Source organism: Protomyctophum parallelum (assembly GCF_964188405.1).
Source record: "Protomyctophum parallelum genome assembly, chromosome: 9".
Lineage (NCBI taxonomy): Eukaryota > Metazoa > Chordata > Actinopteri > Myctophiformes > Myctophidae > Protomyctophum > Protomyctophum parallelum.
In genome coordinates this window covers 31,729,368-31,752,450 of record NC_139706.1, presented here as the reverse complement: position 1 = coordinate 31,752,450, position 23,083 = coordinate 31,729,368, and the positions used below count along the sequence as shown (strand labels likewise).

Genomic DNA, 23,083 nt, shown 5'->3' with positions numbered 1-23,083 from the left:
CCATCTTCTCTTGACAGGTTGTCTCAAAACAGTGCTTTTCAACCAGGGGGCGCCATGCAGGCCAATTGGAATATTTTCAATCAATTTAAAACTGTAGGAGAAACTTTCACACACTTTGGATAGGATACACTAGGCCAGTGGACATCAAAGAAAGCAATAGGATACACCCGCACACTGTGGATTTGGATAGGATACACTAGGCCAGTGGACATCAATGAAAGCAATAGAATACACCCGCACACTGTATTTGCTCGGTACATCAGTATTTTTTAATGTCCCTTTTTAATGTCCCTCCGGACCTTCCTCAGGCATCAATTTAAAAGAAATGTTGAAAAGATAGCAGATCTACAACCTCTGAATACATCAGATCATGACACATCATGACCCATTTCGCAATGGGGCAGAGTCAGAGGCTATTTGAGGGTCCTTCGCATGGAAAATATTAGGTACCACAACTCATTTGGAATTCGAATTAAAAGTTTTAGTCTAATTACAATCTGAAGCCATCTATTTTGATGATACATTTTGGAATCCTTTTTAGCAGTTTTCAGGGATGAATGCATTTTTTAGAAATAATTCAAAGTATCTCTCTTAAAGATGGAGTGCCCCCGCCTAAAACGATTTTTCTTTATTTTTTAAGTGTACAGAAAGTATACCTGGTTTTCACCTTAGCACCACCCACCTGAACTTGGTACCCCGCTGGTACCTGGTAGAATGCCTAGTAGATACAGAACCAACTGGAACCCCTGGGAATTGCATTTATCAGGAGGGTTGATATAGGTCCCCAACTCCAACAGAGGTTGACACTATAAAGGTCTCAGAGGCACTTGCCCATCGGGCAAGTACAGGTCATGTTCTACTTGCCCTCAGGTCATGGCCACTTGCCCCTCAAAAATATAAATAACTCATTTTAACTTGTATATATAAAAAAAAAACAAAAAAAAACACTAATATAACACTATATATATAGTGTTTCTCTTTTTTATGAATAAAAACAGCACTACCGGTATAACATGAAAGTAGCCTTACAAATGCATGGTAGGGAAACTTTTTCATGGCAAGGACCCCAACATGTACACGTATTAGCCCACAGACCCCCATTTGAAAAGATATGATCATTTCAACGACCCCCAGTTTGACATGCACCACAGAGATTATGGACAGTCGCTCCCAAATATATCTTTTAAATAGCACAGATTACATTTCAGTTGCATTTGCGACCAAATTGATCGCAATTTTGAGCCCTGGCTTGAGAAAACACATGGCTTTTGCAACATGGCTGCCACTCTGTTTGTTTAAAGACCTTGGCTGCCACTCTGTTTGTTTAACATAAAAAAAAAAGTCATATAGCCATATGACATACTGGTAATTTCCAAAGCCAGACGTTGGAGGAGCTAGCGCCCCTCAAAAAGGGGAAAATGGATGTATTGTATGCATGATGCATGTCACATTCTCAAAGGGCTGATTCTATAATCCCCAGCTGCTAATGATAGGGAGCTTCTGATGCAGTTGTGGACAGCAACCTGGTGCTGAAAGTCATTGGGAATTCAAATCTGGTGGAGTGTTGCTGGTGCTGAATATAAGTAAACAGCAATGGGTGCTGAAAACAATTAAGCTCATATACTCATGCATGATTATTGTTCTCAATCTCAGAGGGGTCCAGGAACCCCAGGGATCCTCAAATGTGTTAATATAGCGTCAAAATCAGTTTAACCACTTTAACCCTATCGGCTACCGTATATACCGTATATGAAAATAGCAGATCTACAAGCTCACAATGTGTTGTGATGCAACATGTTGATAAATGTTAAAAGTATAACAATGTACAAAGTAATAACAATGATGCCTAATTTAATATAATGTGGCGGAACTGATTTAACTAACAATGTGTCACATTTGTATAAATTAGTAAGAATTATATTAATAATGATGATATAATAATAATTATTATTATATTATAATAATTATATTATAATTAGTATTATTATTATTAATAAGTATTATTATAATTACAAATAAATAAACGGAGTATTACTGTAATTATTAATAAATTAAGTAATTCAAGGGTGTATAAATTAACATAACAGTCTCTGCCCTGACCCTTTACACATTTCAACCATGCAGCTCTTTCCCGGGCTAAAGCCCCTGAACGTGTGTAGGGCTCGGGCCGTACAGGAGCCTGCATGGGAGCTGTCAACCTCAATGCATTGTCGGGGCTGCTCCGTCTCCATCCCCGGAACGTGCATAACGCCACATCCGCCGCTGCTCCGGCGGAGCTTGTTTATGTGTAGTGCTGGTTTTGGGGGTTCCGCCCACACCGAGGAGGGAGGAGGGAGGGACGGAGGAGGAACAGCACGCACAGACAGACGACAGACAGAAAGACAGACAGACAGGCAGAGTGTTAAAATGGCGCACAGCTGTCGGTGGCGGTTCCCCGCTCGGCCCGGAGGGAGCAGCAACTCCGGTACCGGGAGGAGAGCGGGCCGGATCAGGGTCACCGCCTCTCTCCGGAGCGGTGGTGGAGGAGGAAGCCACCCCAGTAATAATAATAATAATAGTACTACTACTAACGGCAGCGCGACCACCGGAGGTACCACCAGCAGCAGCAACGGCAGCGGTCTCGGACCCGGGTTCGACGCTGCACTACAGGTCTCCTCCGCCATCAGTTGCAACCTGCGGAGATTCCGGGATGTTTTGGGGGCATCGAGTGACTCGAGCAGCGGGGAGGTAAGAGAGCTCAGGTCGGACCCCGCCAGGGATGATAATGATGAGGAAGGAAGGAAGGATGATGGTTGGTGAGGTGGTGATGAGGGTGGTGATGATGTTGTGCCGGAGGTCCGGAGCAGGCAGCAGCACCGGACCGGAGGACGAGATGGAGGAGTGGATTTCAAAGTCCGGGACCCCCGGTTCTCTTTTTGATCCGCTCTCGGACCCGTGACCGGGACTAGGCAGAAGTGTTGGGAGTGTGTAAAACTTGTCATTGACGAGATGCTCGGTGGAACTTTTAAGCTTCGTTCTTTTTTGGGTGGCTCTTGATTCTTGAACCCCCCCTCTCACAACAGCCTCCCCCAAAAAGTACAGATCTACAGCTAACAACGCGTTGTTAGTTTGTAAATCTGTACTTTTTTGGGGGGTGAGTGGGTATAGCAAGTACTATACTACTAACTACTACTACGGTCCGGAGTACGTAAAGTATCTATAGTTTCCTCCCAGCCCCCTGGCCTTCCTTCCTAACTGGACCTCAAAGCACATAGAAGCATTCAAATCAACGCCCGTATTCTTTTGGGGATTTAGTGGACATCATGAGTTCAGTTATCTTAAAACGGGAGTAATTAATATACCGTAGTCATAGTGTTCAGCTTTTGAGGGGGCTCAAGATCATGATGATAGCAGCACCTCTCGTCTAGTCTGTCTAGACCAGTCCCAGTCTGGTGGTGGTTACCTTTCTGGCCACTTCGTAATAAAGCAGGAATAACAATGTATTAAGGCTTATTGTATTCAATAACGTAGTCACGACTGTTGTTGTTGTTGTTTTTGTCATGGCTACAACAATTACAAATACGACATACTGTCCAAACCAGAAGGGTAGTGTAACGACTAAGTTTATAAATGCAGCATTGGTGTATTTAGTTGCTGTTTTGTATAATTAGTGTAATTAGTATCGATATTAAATGGGAGTTGGTGTTCTGACCAGTCAGACAGAACTGTAATATTGTGGTTCTTCTGAACGTTGAAGCTATCGTTAGCCATGATTGAGTAGTGCATGCAGACACTGTTATGTTAGTTTGTGTTCTTCTTTCAACTCATAAACACACATATTACACACTGTCCTTTTATACGATGGTATTATTGGATCACAGTTGATCAGATTTGGTGTGTAAATAACCGTACCAGAAGACACAGGAGCGTATTGCTTCCCCGACGTGTTTGAAAACAAACCATGTCAACTTGAAGGGGACAAGACGTCATTGTGTGTTCTAGTCTCATTGCAAACAGCGAACTGTCACATTAAACCCTGGATAACATTAACCCGGGACAACATTAACTCGCGTCGTCAGCTAACGGGCTAATTAAACATTTATTTCATATTCTGTTCCGCCTCCGACGATCGGTGTCAACCCTTGAGCTAGCTAACCCCCAAGCTAGCATGCTACATATGTAACTACGATGCTATAGCTGTGTACTGAGAGTCCCAGTCAGTCAGCCAGCCAGCAGGGCTTTATTTTTGCCACAAAGTGGACCGTTCTGCTTCGGATGGTTGCTGTGTTTACACCCGGGCCTTGGCTGTGGGACCAGAATCATTTTCCAGTTTGTTTTAGCTAAAGGATGCTAACCATTGCTAACGCACTACGCACCACGCTAGCCACACTGATGCTAATGCTGATGCATAGGAAAATGGGAGGACATGTTTTCACCCCTCTCTAGTACACATACATACGCGGTGCGTAGCTAGGAGGACCAAAATATTGTAGCTGTTGGTGGCTAATGCTAAAAAGAATTTATGTAATCCCTATGTGAATATCGGGAATCGAGTTGGGTTGAGCTCTTATGTTTATATAGCAGTAGTCAGTAGATGCTAGTATGTTATTGTATATTATGTACACGGTGACCCACTCGATGCTACAATAACAAGCCATGGCTTCTGCTAGTTCTCATGGACCTTATGTGATGTGATGTTGGGGGTGTGTTCCCTGAACTACCATCTTCCTCCTTCATGATGAGCAGCAGCATGCTGCCGCACATTGCAGTGGGAGGAGAGGAGAGACTATGGTGGATTACTGGATATTTATCACCAGCAGTAGTAGTCCAGTTTTAAACATAGTATTGTATGCTGTAGTATAGTGGCTATATTTACCACTAACTATGCTCCTCCTCCAGTTTTAAATAATAGTATAGTGGTTCTCAACCTATTCAGCCCCCCCCCCCCCCCCCCCCCCAATAATCATATTTTAACTGGGGACCCCCACCATGACAGGCATTACATTTACTTTGATTCAGTTCCCACAAAATAGTAGCTCTTGTGAGCTTATAATATAATAATATAGTATACTGTAACTGTAGTTTAGTAGCTATTTATTTTCCACTAGTTGTGCTGCTCCAGTTTGTATATGGTAAGGTAATATAGTGACTATTTCTTATTTACCACTAGTTCTGCTACTGGTCAACTCCAGTTTGAAATATAGGATTGTTGTTTTTGCAACATAAGTGCAACATTTTCTAATCAAAAAAATGTAAACTTATATCTTTATAATGTTTATATTTGAGAACATTTACATTTTTTTTTTTTTTTTTTTTTAGATATTTTTTTGCGGCTTACGCCTTTATTGATTTTTTAAGGGATAGAAAGTAGGCTGACAGGAAACGAGATGGGGGGATGACATGCGGTAAAGGCTGTGTCGGGTCCGGGAGTCGAACCCGCGGCACACCGCGACTGGATCACCAGTCCGGTGCCCAGACCGTTACGCTACGGCCTGGGCCAACATTTACATTTTTGACACAAACATTTATTCACAAATTTAACTTTATTCTGTTTAACCACTATCTATGGACACAATCTGTCTACTGAAATGTTATATTGAAATATGAAATAATGAACTAGTACTAGTGCAAGTTGTAGAAAATACTTTGTGGGCCTACAATTTCTGTATTGTTGAAGGGACTATAGATGCACCCCCCCCCCCCCCCCCCCCTCAGCCCCAGCCAAAAGGAGACACAAAGGGTGAACATTTAGCAGTATCTGGGATGCGAAGAGACAGACGGCATCATTAAATAAATCCCTATGGATGTTGCGGACACAGCATGGTGATTCCATTGATAAAAGGATGTAGTAGTGCCCGCCTGGCCAGACCGGGGCAGGATTGTTCTGGCTCACTGCAGCCTGCTGAGCCCACAGGGCAGTCCCAATGAACAGCGTGCCAGCTTGGACACTCGGACACCCCTCCTCAGACAGGGCAGGCATACCCAAATCCACTTCAACACACAGGATTCCGTCTGAGAGAGCAGAGCAACTTTTCTTCTGACAGCTGCCACTTTGGAATAGATTACTATAAGCCTATTGGTCTGGTCTCAAAGAGAGGCTTGTAGCCTGTTGTTGCCCAAATAGAGGCATTTGTTAGCTTTTGTGTGAGTACGTTGAAAATTGATTTTCCTCCGTCCCACAAGTTGCAACAAATTTGGGATTGATTGTTTTAATGCTAAGCAGTGTCAGTGTTGACGTTTTTTGGGGGATAGGTGTGACCATCCAAACTCTGTGAAGCACTTACGCCCTTTTTATATTTTATCTTTATTTATTGCATTTTAGTTTTTTTGATTATTACATTTATTTACTAATTTTTTTACATATGCCATGCGTCATGTGCTTATAGATCTGCTAGTTTCTAAGATTTTTTTATTTTTAAATGTTTCACCAATAATAATAATAATTATTATTATAATAATAATGACATGCCCAAAATAGGGACACCAAGTTGGAAAATGTTTAATCAGACTTTGTATCACCCCTCCCCCCTTTATTTTATCTGTCAAATTATACCATGTCTGGTGGAGGTGCTGTGCTCTGTATCCATGATCCCACTTGTAGATTAAGACCAAATGTTTAATCACTCGTACAAAAAGTGCAGCTGAGCAGACATTGACAAACCAAACGTCTCCTTCTTGGCCCACTGGTTCTACAGAACTGGTGTGTTTGAGTGGAAGGCAGACATTTCAGTCCAGCAGGTGTTTGCCCTATTTAAATGGCAGAAGCCCCCCTCATGTCTCCCCCCCCACACACAGACACACACACATCCAGAGACAGCGTGTGGATTGGAGCAGGAAGCTTTGTGTCTGCTTGCTTTTATTCTAGCCCTCACAAAGTGCACGGCGGGCTGAAAAAGCCCAGGCAGGGATATCAAAGGGTGTGGGGCGACCCCCTCCTCCACACGGGACGACACTGGGAGGAGAATTAGTCACAGACCCTCCCATCCATGGCTTTATTCTGCTGCAGCAGGCGGCCGAGGGGCTTTCACCTCTACTTTAGGAGTTGCCCTGACTGAGAGAAAGGGTGTGTGTGTGTGTGTGTGTGTGTGTGTGTGTGTGTGTGTGTGTGTGTGTGTGTGTGCAACTTTATGTGCCATATTGCACTTTGTGGGTGGGGTGTAGCCTATTCGGTCATTGTTTTGATTAGAGCTCCAATTCACGCCGCTGCTGCCTGCCTGCCTGCTGGCAACATGTGTTTGTCAGTTTGTTTGTTTGTTTTTGCGCCTGCCTGCCTGTGTTCCTGATCCTGACGATCCCAGGCTCTGACACATGATCTTACACATTTCCCGAAAGGCGTTTGTTCAGTGTCTATTCTTCATCAATAGCAAATTGGACGGAGAGAAACGAATACCAACCTTTTGTTGTAGTACTGGTGAGTGAACTTACAAAGCCTGTGTGTAAGCCAAGTAGAGATCAACATGCACACTCTCACAAATGGTTGTTGTGGCGGGGAGTAAATCCCCTTAGGTAAGCACTTTTAACCACTTAAACCCACCATATACACTTAGTCGGTCGGAGTCCCCAGACCCCCGGGGGTCTACACACTCTAAGGCTAAAATAGACAATCTACAATCTCACAACGTTTGTTTGTATTTTTTGCAGAATGTTAGCCCCAGATGCTAGGAGGGTTCATGTGGTTAAAATAAATAAATAATAATAATCCGGCATGCTCCAGTCTCCGGTGTCCCACGCACACTTTCCTCTGCTTTATTTGTCTACGTTTTTGGTCAGACAATGACCTTCATTAGGACATTTGAAGTTAAATGAGTATATAATAGAGTATATTTTACACCTAAACCAATTAACTGTCTTTTTCTGCTCAAGATTCAAAACGGTGATTTTAATCAGATAGGGACGTTGAACTTTTATCACCTCTAGTGCTGTGTCCTCCTCGGCAAGCTGTACATGTCTTGTCATTGACCACCACCAGAGTAATTCCTGGAATTCTTCTGTGGCCTCTTGGAAGGAATGTGTCATTCAGTAGGGCATATAGTAAGCACATGAGCTCATTGCCAATTGAAATTCCAGGAAGGGATGAGGCACTGTGTCCATATAGTAAATCATGAGAGGAGGGCTTCCTAGAATGTGTCTAGGAAGTGTTTGTCTAGGCAGGGGGGAGGAATGGCTGCTTACATGAGTGGATAACTACTCCTGGTTGGTGTTTTGTTATATCCACTTTCTTATTGAGTGCTTGAATGATCCCCCTCGTGCTTTTTAACCACATGAACCCCAATCTGAGAATCCCATCGGCAAATAAAGGAAAAACAGAGACTACCAGTACATGAACCCTACTGTCCCTACTCCTTACTATGGACATGTCTTAGTAGGCGAACATTCACCGAAATGTGGTGAACATTTGACGAAAACAGCAAATGAACAAGCTCAAGCGGGAAGAGAAAATGCTGCTTTGCACGTCTTTTCTCACAGAACGTAGCCACTTGATAAACTTATCTCCAAATCAATGTTCATTTTCTTCTCCTCACCTGTCAAAAAGCCATTGAATAAAAGTTGTCAAGCTTAGTGGCTGGTTCACTCACACAGGATCCACTGGATACGGTCCTTAGAAATGAAGTAGTTGTAAGAAAGTAAATTGTGTTTTTGAGAAAGAGATTTTCAGAAAGAGAGAAGAAAAGAATGGGGGGACATGCATGTCCCATATGGGACAGGGGGAGTAAAGAGAAACATCTTGGAAGCAATATGGTCTATGACTATGAAGTATATAGGGTTGGTTAATATCAAAAACATGGCTACATCGATAAAGTTCTCTCTGCAGCAGGTTTATTTCAGGAAGAGTGGAGGATTACGTCAGAGCTGTCTGAGCGTTGTGTCTCTATTTGTAATTACAGGGAACGCTGAGTCTCTCTAGACATATGGATTCACTGGATGTTTGAAATGAATTAAGTCCTCTTCTACAGTATCAACTATCCCAGGGGCTCGGAGTTAATGATCAGTTACTCCACTTGAAGTGGTAGAGAACTGTGTGGGGCTGCGCGTGTGTGCGTGCGTGCGTGAGGCACGTGTGTGAATGCATTTACCGTAGACTTTTTTTGTAGGTCTGTGTCTTCGTTCAATGCTTGAGTGTGTGTGGGAGGTATTGGCAAGTATAGCTATAGGTGGAGTTGATTTAGCTGATTCCTTCCCCACTGTTTTGGACTGAGTGATGGTTAGCAAGGAAGTCCCCTTTGAGGTCTGCAGCCTGTGTGTCTGTCACGTTAGTGTTGTAATGCCACCCACGCTTCTTCACAGTGATGCAGAACTCAAACCAATTCTGCATCCTTTTGATGCTAGCTTGGGACAGGCCCCACACAGCAGCAGATATTATACTGTCGTTTCCACAATGACTCAGATTGGTCTCACTTGCTCAGGTTTTCGGCACGTCTCATGCACCGATCAACTGGGCAAAGCTTCAGTTTTACTTAGTTATTTGCCGGTGTTGTGCTTTCTAAATGAACAGCAGATCTAGCTGCTACTTAAGGCATGCAACACCAGCGTACAAGCAAGTAAATCAGGGTTCTAAGTAAGTCACAGTGCCGTAGCAGAAAGGAACAACAATAGATGCTCATACAGTATGAGCATCTATTGTTGTTCCTTTCTACTGCGGCACAAATTGTGTCATACTATACACAATTTGACTGGTCTCTGCAATTAATATCCTGATTTTTAACCACTTTCAACCTGACGCCCTATTTTGGGCATGACATTAACCATTATTATACAACAGGTAGTTTTGAGGAAGCAATCCGATTGGTTGAAACAACTTTTAGCCGTTGAAATAATCACGCTCGTGGCTAGGCTAGCTAGTTTCTTGGGACATTTGTGGTCGTAGTGACTACATCTGTCGTTGAAGAATTATACATTTTCAGCGATTCTCTTAGTTTTAAGTGTAACTGTTTTTTTTGCAATATTTCACTCGAGGGTGTTCTTTAACGTCATTAATGCACGCCTGCAGGGCGAGTTCCGAAAGGTATTGCAGAAGTGAAGAACACCCTCTCGTGTAATATTGCTTAATTAGGCAAAACAAGTTTTCAAAAGTAGCCTGCCAGTCTACCTGCACAAGCTTGCGATGGGTTAATTGTGAGCATGCATATCAGCTATTTCTCTTGAACTTTCTTTTCTATCCAAAAGTTATTTTATTTTTGTATTTCTTTCCCTTTTCCTACGTCAAATAGAAAGTTTAATCAAATCAGCATTTGTCAAATTGATTTGAAAAGTTTGCACTTGATATCGGTCTAAAGTAACATCGGTGGTCTCTAGGCCCACATCACCGATGTGACCTATAGTCCTAGAGTAGACTAGGACTCTTCAAAATCAGCTCTAGGAACAACACCCAGGCTTAGGTACAGTTTGATCCCATATGTCATGTGGCGGGCACACAACGGTTAACATCCTCCAGGTCTACTACAACTACACCAGCGTTTGTTTACTTCTTGCAGTTGCTTACCCAGCAGCCTGCTGCCTGCCTGGCCTACTATTGAGCTCATAGTGAGCTTCGTGTTTCACACGCTCCGTGCTCGGCAGCCAGTGGGCGGGGAGGGAAGGATTGCGTGTGTTTCAGCGCATGGCTACATTAGGAGTGTGTGGGAGGCCTGTTTAGATGGGGATTTAGCTACTGTAGCTTCTGTGCGAGCGTGTTCAAACCCAAGCCTCCTTTCATCCTTAGTGCTCCCAGGGGATGCTATAGTAGCTCCAGCTCCCTCTGTTGCTGATGCGAGCATGTGGTCAAGATGCTACTTGCTCCTCTCTCTCTCCCTCTCTCTCTCCTGTCCTCCTCACCCCTCCTCCTCCTGCTGCTGCTCTCTTCCTTCGCACACAATCTCTTGCTATAGCGAGCCCCTCCCCCACATTCTGCTGTATGTTTGCTTGTTTACATCTTTCGCTGTGCAGTTTCACGCACAGGGGGTGTGTTTGTGTGTCACACTAGAAAAGGGTGTGTGTGTGTGTGTGTGCGTAGCTGACGCAGAAAGGGGGAGGTGCGTCTGTCTCTGCATGTACTGTATGTGCCTGCCTCGGGCGTGTTGGTATGACTCCAATGCGTGACTGCGTGCACGCTCGTGTGTGTGTGTGTGTGTGTGTGTGTGCGTGTGCGCGTGTGCGTTCATGCGTGCGTGTCATGATGTCATTGAGCACTGCGAGTCATAAGTGTCCATTGGCACTCCACAACAACACCTAGCAGCAGAACTGGTGGAGAGGAGAGGAACAGAGCAGAGGACAGGAGGAGAGCATAGAAACGGGGGAGAGAAATGGAGGAGAGGATGCTGTGAGAGGGAGAGGGAGGGAGAGAGAGAGAGGTCAACTTTACACTGCAGTGAAGTATTCTTGAGAAACATTTTAACCTGGCATCCCTATTTCTTCGTCTACTCAGTCTCAGACTTTTGGGAGCACCGCAGAGTCGCAGACTGCTCGATTCAGTATTTTAGATATTTGATCAGACACCCCCCTCACTATACAAACCTATTGTAACTTCAGTTCAAACTCTAGTATAACCATGTTAGATTCATCGAAAACTCCCGTCCTTGGTTCTGCTGACTCATACTGCCCTCCTAGTCCTAATTTTCTTTTTCGATTACTTTTTTCATTTTCTTTTTGCATTTCTTTTTAAAATCTTCCCCGCAAAATATTAGAAATTAATGGAAAAGGTCATTGGAAAAAACTAGGAGGATAGTGTGTTTCCTATGAATCTATCATGGTTAGAATGGAGATTCTGATAAAATGAAGTAAATACTGAATTAAGCAACTTAAAAACTGTGCAGAGGTGTTCCTGAGTAGATGATAAAAAAAATAATTAAGTGTTTTTTATTTAAGTGGTTAACTTTTGCCTAATTTAGCATAGTAGAGAGACTGGGAAACTCAAAGCTGAGAGACACAGGGATGGACATGCAACGCATCATGTCATTGAACCTGGGACGTTTTGACTATGTGGTCTAGGGACACTGACTGTACGCCCGGGCACCTTCCGGGCAAGCCCCCACATTTACATTTTACACAGCGGCAAAGTTAACCCCAGTTTATCACAGGATGACATTTCATAATCCCCTTAACACTCCGGGAGGTTGCCATCAGTTGTGTGTGAGAGAGTGTAATGTACACACACAGTATACACACTTGTATGTGCACGTGTTTGTCTATAATATGTATATGTGTGTGCGTGCACGTGTGCATTTGTGTGTGTGTGCGCCATGCATGCGGTCGCACTTGTGTGAAAGAGCTCTTGGATAGCAGCTGCTCTATAAACTGGGCCGAAGAAGACATCTCGACTGCAGCGCCACATACTGCTATAAATACACATGATGAAAGACATAGGCCACCTCCTCTCTCAAACACATGCACAATACATATAGTACATGCGTGTGCGGTGCGCACACACACTCACACACGTGCGCTATGCTCGACTGACACAAAAGATTGGCAGAGGATCTTTGACATTGTCTCTGTCGGGTGGAAAACTTGATTCAAATAAAAAAAAGCAAAAGTAGCAGATCTACAAGACTGTTGTCATGTCTTACTCTATATAACTATTCCGAAGCTCCCTCAGGTAAATTTCTTTTTAAACAAATTTCAGCAATGGGATCATACATTTATTTTGGTGGGTAGATCTCTTTGAGCTGGTCATTTTGACAGTGGCTCTCAAGTCAAAAAAGTGTGGGCACCCCTGCTACAGTATATTACAATAATAATATTGTGTGGGTGTCACAAAATCCCAAGTCGAATTTGGGAACCACTGACGGTGTGTGTGTGTTTGATGACGAGACGGCGGCTCTCCCTCACTCACTTGTCTCACTCTTAGGTTGTAAGTAGGGTTGGGAATCATCCTATCCTTTGGGATTGTAACGATTCCTACATAACTAATTTAATTTAACGGTTCCCATTAACATTATAGGAGAGTATAGGGGGTTCCAAATGAGTGTGTAAAATAAATTAAGGGTCCTTTAACTCCATTTGGTTCGATTTGTACACTCGTAGTTATGATGATCCTTGAAATGTAAAAGTTAATAACTACCGGTATTGTAATTGTATAGCAGACGTGAGTGAGGTCTACATACCAGCTCTGACAGTGTGATAAAACCGGGTTACAGAAACGGTTCCAAATGTGATGGAACCGATCCCGGCGGTTCCTCAATGTTTCCTCCGATTCCGGATCCCAACCCTAGTTGTAATCTAGTTGATACAGCAGTCCTGCCCCAGCCCAGCAGCCTGGGCTCATTCAGGTTGACGTTGACTATGTGCACACGGTGATTACTGGAGCTAACAAACAAAACAAGATTAAATCTGATCTCATCTAGGCCGAACTGTCAAAAGGTTTTTTTCTATTGAAGTGCTGCTGCTCAGTCCTGGATAGTTTAGTGTTAATCAGGGATTTGTTGATCAAGGATTAATTTTAATTCGAGTTGTGTTGCACCACTTAATTTTAAGCATTGCTTAACAGATCTGTGATTAAATCCTTAACCTGTGATTAAAATCCATTAAACTGTGATTAAAACTTTAAACTGTGATTAATTCATGGATTAAACTTTGTTGTGTGTCCGCCATCTTGGTTTTGCGCTTGGTGCAAACGACCCTAAATCTTTGTTTGGTTAAGCTGCTTCAAGCGAGTGAGAAAGCAAAATGGACAGTGTCAGTCTTCCTTCTTATCCCTGTAGAAGTTCAGACAGCAGCAGCCCCATCATAGTCCTCTGCACCTGCCTCTCTGCCAGTCAGCACTCAGCAGCACATGGTGGCCTGAGTGGATAAAGATCTGGGCTGTTTTGTCATATAGCGCGTCTCTCTTTGCTGCCATGACTACCTGACTGTGTGGCAACTAATAGTTTCACACTGGTGTTGTGCACAGAAAGGCTCACGTGTCACAGTGTGCGGCTCAACCAAGTATAACTCATGCTTTAGAGCAGTGTTCTCAAACGTTTGGCACATTATTCTGCAAGTCTAGTCTCTGTGTTTGATTTACTAGAAATTGTTCATGCACAGTTCTTCTAGTTCTTCTAGTTCTTTGCAGTTTTTGTACATGTACTAAGGACTAAGTACAAAAGTACTTTCCTGGGTGCCTTGCATAGACCAGATGCTCCTATAGTGAGCCTGGCGAGGACCTGTGTTCGATTCCGACCTGTAGTTGTCTCTTGGTTATCTGTCTCTCTATGACTGACATATATCTGAAATACAGCATAGAAATGCCAAAAATGTATACTTTAAAAGAACAACAAAATCATTAAGTTATATTGTCCTCCCCATGGAGAAATCATTGCCTTGGGTACAGAAGTATGTATCTCTAACATGCATATCTTTAGGTGTGAGCCCACATGAACACATGAACACGGTGAAAACTCCTCACAGAGTTAGAACCCAGGACCTTAATGCTCTGCTAACCACTGATTATGAACAACCACATTAGCATATCATCAACCGGGGTTTTTGTACCAATTCCTTGTGTGAGTTTCATAATGAAAATGACTGTTGTAACGGTCGCAACGGCCTCATTCCCGAAAGCAAGAGAAGCATAGAGTCCCTACAGTGGATCAGCAAAGCAAATGTCAGATGAAGTGCATCATTATTGTCAAGAAGCTGTGGTCCTCATCTGAGTCATTCGATTTGCTAGCTCTGTTTGGAACCTCACTCTACAGTCTTAGCTCTGAGAAGAGGTTCTGTGTCAGGATATTATTGCACGGACGTCCAAAAACAGTGGCGAAAACCCTTTTCGTAGTATCGTTTCCAAAAAGTAAAGGTATTTCTGCCTAGCTACAGATAAACTTAGGACATCGACAGGCACGTAATCGACCGTGGGTGAAACAACCGCAATACAAAGCTTATGAAGTCAGCCAGTACCATGTTTTCCCAATGCAATCTTACGGAAGCAGTACTGCGTATGCGGACAGGGGTTGACTGGCCACAGGCTGACTAAATATGCAATTTAAGCCTGATTTAAGCAGTTGTTTCGCCCCTGTCTAAAAAAGTTATGTTCCTGTCCTAAGTTTATCATCTGTAGCTAGTAGCCAGAAATATCTTTTTGGAAACAATACTGCGAAAATGGTTATTCACCACTGTTTTTGGACGGCTCAACTCCCGTTATACCGATGCAGGGATATCCTGAGCTAAGTGCATAGAGTCACTAGAGTGAGGTTCCAAACGGAGCTATCAATTTGCAAGAGATGACAAAAGTTGTAACGATTTGTGTTGTGAGTGACTCACAGTTGTAACGATTTGTGTTGTGACTCACAGTTGTAACGAGTTGTGTTGTGACTCACAGTTGTAACGAGTTGTGTTGTGACTCACAGTTGTAACGAGTTGTGTTGTGACTCACAGTTGTAACGAGTTGTGTTGTGACTCACAGTTGTAACGAGTTGTGTTGTGACTCACAGTTGTAACGAGTTGTGTTGTGACTCACAGTTGTAACGAGTTGTGTTGTGACTCACAGTTGTAACGAGTTGTGTTGTGACTCACAGTTGTAACGAGTTGTGTTGTGACTCACAGTGAGGGGTGCCAGCTAGTTTTCATTTGACAAAAATGTACTAAAGTCAAATGCCACATACTGTAAATAAGTAAGTAATTAAGCCTTGCAGAGCCATGTGTCTCTCCTGTTTCTGTAGTATGAGGCAGCTTTATGTACAAACTACACCACCTGGACATGACACTAGATTTATCACAGGGACCCAAATCCAACCCTTGATGCTGAGTGCCAAGCAGGGAGGCTTTGGGACGGGTCCCATTTTGTTATAGTCTTGACTAGTCTAGGAATATATGAATTATATTCCTAATTCTAGGTCCCACTCCCACATCATGTTCTCCACAAGGTACACATACTATAACCAGGGCTGGACTGTTACAAAAATCCATTTCATTCATTAAATTCAATTCATGTAATACCTTGAACAACAACAGCCCACTTATGATGTGGAAAAGTGGCTCACCTAACGTTATTTTCATTCCCAGTGCTCATCACATTTCATTTCAGCATCAGTTAATTCATTAACAAGCTTAACAGACTCTCAACGAAGCCTCTCTTTACACAGCTGATATAGTCCAAGGTTATCACAGCTTGCCTGTCAAATCCTGTCAAAAAAGTAGTTGCAAAGTAGCAAGTACTTGCTTAAAAAAAAGGGAAAAAAATGGCCTTGACAGCCCATATACATACAAACAGACAAGTCCTATCTAATTTAAATTATGTTAAATAACGTTAAACTCACTTTGGCACTCACTTTGCCACTCAATTAGCCACTCGATTTGACACTCACTTTATGCATACCCTTATAAATTGACACTCCGGTGAATAGAAGACAGTTATTTCCTTGTTGCAGACAGGCAGACCAACACTGCACCAGGACCCAATGAAACAACAATTCATAATTGGAGGCTGTGAAAGTGCAATGCTATGCTAATCGTCACAATGTTAGCTCTTTGTTTATCTTTTTATGGTTTTGTTATAGAGTTAAAACTCGTCAGGACTTTGGCGCTCTATTATTAATGTATTATAATTGACTATGCTGCTGAATTGTTTGAAGGAAGCCGAACAAATACGTTTACTCTGTTGTACCTGTCTTGAACACAGGATGTAACAATAGATTCTGAGTCTGCACACTGGTGATGCTGAAAAAGATCCTCTGAAGTTTTATTGCTCGTCAACGTTTCAATCTTATTCGATCTTCAGCTTTTTCAGCATCACCAGTGTGCATACTCCATTAATCTTTTTTGATATCTATGCTTGTCTTGCACCTAGGCCACGGATGTGCGTGCACTACCTTCTTCAAAACCATTTTCAGACCCTTTTCTCTTTTCTGTACTTTGCAGGATGAAGTATTTACAGGATTTGGACCAATCACTGAGCACAAAAGAATACAGAGCCCGACAAGGACCTCTGCAGGTGAACTTTCTTATACATCTCACTTGTCACACTAATCACAGAAGGAAAACCTTTACTATCTTTTTGTTTCCAATGCAGAGGTGAGACTGATAGTAGCTTGCAACATTAAGGCTGTCTGGAAAATGCAAGGCATTGTCACTGCAGCAATAATGAAAAAGTTAAAACTAAATTCCACAAACCAGGATGGTGTGTATTTTTTATATCGGACTCTGGTCTAAATGGGCTAAATAAGTACAAAAGCAATACCATTCCCAAATTATAGTCATGAAAGCAATGATGTTAATGTTTGAAAACGTGCATGACATGCAGTATTAGTGTTAGCAGCTTTGGTTTGATTTCAACCAGTATTTTACCTTTTCATTAAATATTTTGACAGAACTTGACTGTGTTGTGTGTGTGGTTCCGGTCAGGTCCCCACATACAGGAGAAGAAGCCCCGTGGCCGCCCCCCACGTACCCTGACTGCCCAGAAAGCCACTGCAGGTGTCCTTCCTCCCTCCTCCCCCGCCTCCCCCTCCCAGGGGAACCTAGAGGTCGCCGAGCGGCCGGCCGAAAAAGTCAAACGACTGCCTGGGAGACCGCCCGGCTCCGGCGAGAAGAGGAGAGGTCGCCCCCCGGCCTCGAGCAGCCAGAGGGCCTGGCAAGTGGGTAACCATGCGGCGGGGGAGGACAGCAGGCAGCCGGCGCCTGAGAGCGGCATGGACACCGAGGAGGAGAGGGACAGGAAGGGCGCCAAGAGGACGTCGTCGGGCTCCGCTCAGCAGCAGGACGCTGAGGCCAAGCCTGCCAAAGGCGGGCGGGGGGATTCCAAAGTTACCAAGTTGAAACGGCTGAGGGAAGTCAAACTCAGCCCGCTCAAGTCACGCCTCAAAGCCTTGCCCGGTGTGCCCCGACGCAGACGCGGCCGACCGCCGTCTGCCGAACGGCTCAAAGCGGAGGCGGCCGCTATGGCGGCCGCTGCCCAGCTGTCCGCCTCTTGTGAGTCTGGGGATGGGAAACACAAGGCCTTCAGGGTCAGAGGAGACAGAGACACAGACCCACATGCTTCCCAGCAACCCAAGCTTAGGGACATGGACGGCTCTGACCTCCAGGACTCGTCCAGTCCGCCCGCCTCCCCGTCCCCTTCCAAGCTAAACAGGCCACTGGGTCTGCGGCAGAGCCCCCGCCACGTAAAACCTGCCAGGATGGTTCCCCCTGCCAAACGCACTGACGCCGCCATCGCTAAGCAGCTGCTACAGCGTGCAAAGAAGGGAGCCCAGAAGAAGAAGCTCCTGGAGAAGGAAGCGGTGGCCATCGGGGGTCCAGGCGGGGCAGGAGGCATAGAGGTGGGCAACAGGAGGAGGAGGCGGACCCAGCTGAAGAGCATCAGGCAGTTCATCATGCCTGTGGTCAGCACCGTCTCCCTGCGCATCATCAAAACCCCCAAGCGCTTCATCGAAGACGAGGGGAGCTTCGGGGTCCCGCCGCCCCACATGAAGATGGCTCGCATAGAGTCTGCACCTTCATCTATCCCCGTGCCAGCCCAGTCCGCCTCCTCCGCCTCTCCCTCACCTGCCCTGGCATCCTCCACAGCCTCCACTACCACCATAGGGGCCGCTGCTCCTGTGGACTCCAATCCTCCTCCTAAGCCCCCGGCTCCCAGCCCCAGCGCACCCTCTGCACCGGCTGCCAGCCTGCTCAACAACAGCACCAATAACGCTGCCAACAACGCCACCAATGGGCGATTCAGCAGCAGCGCGGCCTCCTGCGGTTCCAGTGCCCTCTCGCAGCACTCCTCGCAGCTCTCATCCGCCGAGTCCTCCAGATCCAGCAGCCCGAGCCTGGACGACTCCTCGTGCGACTCCCAGGCGTCGGAGGGCACCCAGGCCCTGTCGGAGCCGGAGGACCACTCGCCTTCCTCCCCGGGAGAGAGAGAGGCTAATCTGTTGCACGACTCGCGTCCGCCCTCTCCTCCGTCGGAGCCCGAACCGGAGCACGTGGTGTTGGTGGAGAGGGGCAGACGGGGGCGGAGAGGCCAGAGTGTGGCGAGGGGAAGTCTGGGCCAGAGAGGACGAGGCGCGCTGACCACGGCGTCCAAGAAGCCCATCATCAGCCCGGCCACGGGGGTGCTGATGTCCTCCTCCGCCCTCGGTGGCACTCAGCAAGCGTCTTCCACGGCCTCGTCCTCTTCCTCTCCCCCGCCTCCCCCTCTCCTCAGCCCTCCACAACCCCCCCAGTCGGCTTCCACCAGCGCAGCTCCGATCAGCGAGCACCACTCGCAGTCGCCTTGGATTATGCCTCACCCCATCACCCCCTTCCTCTCCGGGCCCTCCGTGCATTCCAGCTTGCAGGACAAGAGGAGCCGTTCCATCCTGAGGGAGCCCACCTTCCGCTGGACGTCTCTGTCCCGCGCCGAGCATCAGTGCTTTTCCAACGCTAAATATGCCAAGGAAGGCCTTATTCGCAAGCCTATATTTGACAACTTCCGTCCTCCCCCCCTCACAGCTGAAGACGTGGGGTTGATGCCCCAAGGTGCCAGCGGGGCGGGGGGAGCCGCTCCCGGTGCGTTCCCAGCTCCAGGCAGTGGAGCAGGGTCAGGCGCCCGCCTGTTCTCCCCTCTGCACCACCACCACCACCAGCACCCCGCCTCGTCACGATTCGAGTCGCCGATACAGAAGCGCAGCCCACTGCTGCGTGCCCCGCGCTTCACGCCCAGCGAGGCCCACTCCCGGATCTTCGAGTCCGTCACCCTGCATTCGTCGTCCGGGAGCAGCCCCGGCTCACTTTCCCCTCTCCAGTCGTCCTCCGGCTCTGGCAGGGCATCCTCCCGGTACGGGAAGGGGGGGCGGTCCATGGGCACCCATGGGCGCCATCCGCGGTCGCCCTCGCACTCCATGACGAGGCGCAGTAGCCAACCGGGAAGCCAGATGTCTGTGGGGAAAGGCTCCTCTGAACTGTCCGTGTTGACGGCCTCCGTCTCGAGCAGCAACTCCAGCACCTTACCCGGGGTGTCAGCCAGTCCGCTCGCCACTAGTGCCTTAATCCCTGCATCTTTCAGCACCTTCTCTACTGGCCCGCCGGACCTGGCCTCACACGGGACTCCTGACAGCAGGAGAGCAGCAGCCAGCAACACGGCGTCTCCTTCCACATCCACATCCTCCTCCACCTCCCAGCTCTTTCCCCTCTTCCCCTCCGGCTCCCAGGAGACGGGGCGGGGCGCCGGGAAAGGCGGCAGGGAGAGAGGTGTGTCCGCCGCCGCCCAGGAATCTGCACCCAAGGAGAAGGAGAGGGACTCTGAGAAAAGCCGAGAGAGGGAGAAAGAGAATAAGAGAGAAGGGAGGAAGGAGTGGGAGAAGAGGGGGAAGGCTTCCACGCCGGACACCTCTCCCAACGCAGCCTCCGGCCTCTTTGCCGTGGATGGAAGGGATGCGGACGACCATCCGGTGCCCCTCGCTCCCCCGAAAAAGACTCCTGGGAGAAAGAAGCAGACGCCGGTCGACTCCATTTCTGAAGCTCCTCCTCCCCCTCCTCCTCCCCCCGCCGACAGGGGCGGGCCGCACTCCGCCGTTCCCCTCTCTTTCGCCAAGGGCCGCCTGCAGAAGAAGTGCAGACCCTCGGAAAAGGGAGCGGAGGCGGAGGACGGAGAGAAGGAGAGAGAGAAACCAAGTGCCCCCCAGCAGAGCCAGCAGCAGCAGGGCCTTCCTGCCGGGCAGCCCTGCAGGCAGCAGCCCCCCGCCCACTCTCTGGGCTCCATGCTGGCCCATGCCGAGAAGCAGCCGGTGACAGACAAGCGCGTCGTGGGCCTGCTGAAGAAGGCCAAAGCCCAGCTGTTCAAGATAGAGAAGAGCAAGTCGCTGAAGTCTCCGGACCAGCCTAAAGTCCAGGTTCACTTCTGTTTTACAATATATTATTAAAACTATGTTCCGGTCCTTAGACCTTCATGAGGACAAACATGATTATCCTGAATTAAGGTCTAGGGACCGAAGTCCTAGACAGTGGGCATCTGTCCTTTTTTCAATGTCGAACATATTATGAAAAATCTCTAATGTAATGATTCTCAAAGTGGGATCCAGGGACCCCCAGGGGTCCTTGAGGGGGTTCCTGGGCATCCCCAGCCAAATGTGTTAAAACCCATTAAAATGATTTGGCCAACGTTTGACCAGTTTTTATAGTATTACTACTCTTACTTTGTTGATTACTTTTGATACACTAATAATTAAAAAACGTATTAAAAAGGCATTGAAAGTCTTTAAATTGTCACTTCACTGTCATCTGGGACCCCCAAAATAATCACCCACAGTTTGAGAACCACTGGTCTAATACACCTGTTGACCTTGTTGTTTATGTGAGCAGGGTCAGGAGAGTGACTCATCAGAGACATCGGTTCGTGGGCCACGCATCAAGCATGTGTGTCGGCGCGCCGCTGTGGCCCTGGGCCGCAACCGGGCAGTGTTCCCCGATGACATGCCCACACTCAGTGCCTTGCCCTGGGAGGAGAGAGAGAAGATCCTGTCTTCCATGGGGAACGATGGTGAGTAGTTCTCCAGTCTTACACCCACCAGGTTTGACCGTTATTGTGTCATCTTTCCTTTGTAAAAGCAAAAAAATGCAACAATAAGGCTGCAGGCTTCTGATCAGTACAGGCTGTTGTTGTGACTATATCGATGTACACATCACAATTTGTTATGAGATGAGTTCTTCTGCTTCCTTTTGCAGACAAATCATCAGTGGCGGGTTCTGAGGAGGCGGAGCCCCAGTCCCCTCCCCTAAAGCCCCGGGAGACACGGAATAAGACCCTCCAGGAAGTCCCTCCCAAGAAGGGCCGCCGCTCGCGGCGCTGCGGCCAGTGTTCAGGTTGCCAGGTTCCAGAGGACTGCGGGGTCTGCACCAACTGTCTGGACAAGCCCAAGTTTGGGGGACGTAACATCAAGAAGCAGTGCTGCAAGTCAGTACTTCCTTCAGAGCTTTATTTGCACTGTATAGCACTCTTCCTTCAGAGCTTTATTTGCACTGTATAGCACTCTTCCTTCAGAGCTTTATTTGCACTGTATAGCACTCTTCCTTCAGAGCTTTATTTGCACTGTATAGCACTCTTCCTTCACAGCTTTTTTGCAGCTTATAGCACTTTGTAACACAGTTACAAAGCACTTCACACGGCATGAAGATAAAAACATTAAAGTGTTTTAGATATAAAAGAGAATAAAAGCATACAAGTGTGATAAAGAAAAATAATCAATTATTATTGTAGTGTGTACCTTAAACAATAAAAGAGCATACATCCAACCTGAGGCTAGTTTCCCCAGTTTTGAGCTTCAGCTTTTCGACATAAGTTTGTCTTCTCCAGATCTATGTGCACTGGCTTATCGCCCGCCAAAATACAATTAGCACTTTATCAATGATTTTGGAGGCTTTCTATCAGGAATCATGGAAAATGCTGTCATATGGCATAACTGTCTCGTTAAATGTTGTTTTCCCCCATCCCCATCATATACATTACTACCTCAATTCCCTGTCATGTAAATACATTTGGTCCTCTCTTTCGCTCCCTGAGCCGTGGTTAAACCACTCAACCTGTGCTCTCAGGCGCACTGAGAGGAAATGGCAAAGAGCCGGCTTGAAATCCCCCTGGACATTCTACGTTCCAGTCTTTGTATTGACAAACATGTTTTATCGAAAATGTTGACTATCTCAGGTCAATACAGAATTATACTGTCCCAGATCCAGCCACATCCAACCGCCCTGTATATTTCTCCCAGTTTTAACCCATATCTCTCTCCTCACTCTACACTTGCGACCCACAAATTGCCCCTCAGACAACATCCCCTCCCGGCTCCTTTTTTAGGTTTTTGGTGTGGTCGGTTTTACTACTGATTAATACATGTCTCACCTCAGGATGTCCCTGCTGCATTCAAACACACAGTTGTACACCCACTACTGTGCTGCCCCTATGCTCTGGAACAGTCTGCCCTTCCATATTAGATCTGCCCACTGCCCAGTCCATCAATGTTTTTAAGTCTCTGCTGAAGACTGATATATTTTTCTTTTAATCTCATCTGTGCTCATCCAATGTTTGTTCTCTATAAATAAAGTTTGATTTGAATTGATAAAAAGAGAACACAAAAACATACAGATAGTAAAAGAACTTAAGAAGTGTGTATATAGAAGTTATTTTAAAGAACACAGAACCGGACTTGAGGAGGTCATTCCAAAGCCTTTAATCTTCAGTCTAGTTTTAAGAACGGCC

General features: G+C 46.3%; 1 protein-coding gene across 3 annotated transcripts in view; it reads left to right on the top strand.

Annotated features, from left to right (window-relative positions):
* Nucleotides 1–2,406: 2,406 nt before the first annotated feature.
* The window catches only part of kmt2a (lysine (K)-specific methyltransferase 2A), a gene marked incomplete at its 5' end in the record, with an annotated part of 60,275 nt that continues 39,598 nt past the window's right edge, over nt 2,407–23,083 (top strand). For all 3 annotated transcript variants that reach the window (XM_083773716.1, XM_083773717.1, XM_083773715.1), the window contains 5 exons: nt 2,407–2,727; nt 16,789–16,861; nt 17,272–20,723; nt 21,193–21,370; nt 21,556–21,784. In XM_083773716.1, coding sequence (XP_083629842.1) covers nt 2,407–2,727; nt 16,789–16,861; nt 17,272–20,723; nt 21,193–21,370; nt 21,556–21,784 — 4,253 coding nt within the window. The remainder of the gene's footprint in view (nt 2,728–16,788; nt 16,862–17,271; nt 20,724–21,192; nt 21,371–21,555; nt 21,785–23,083) is intronic.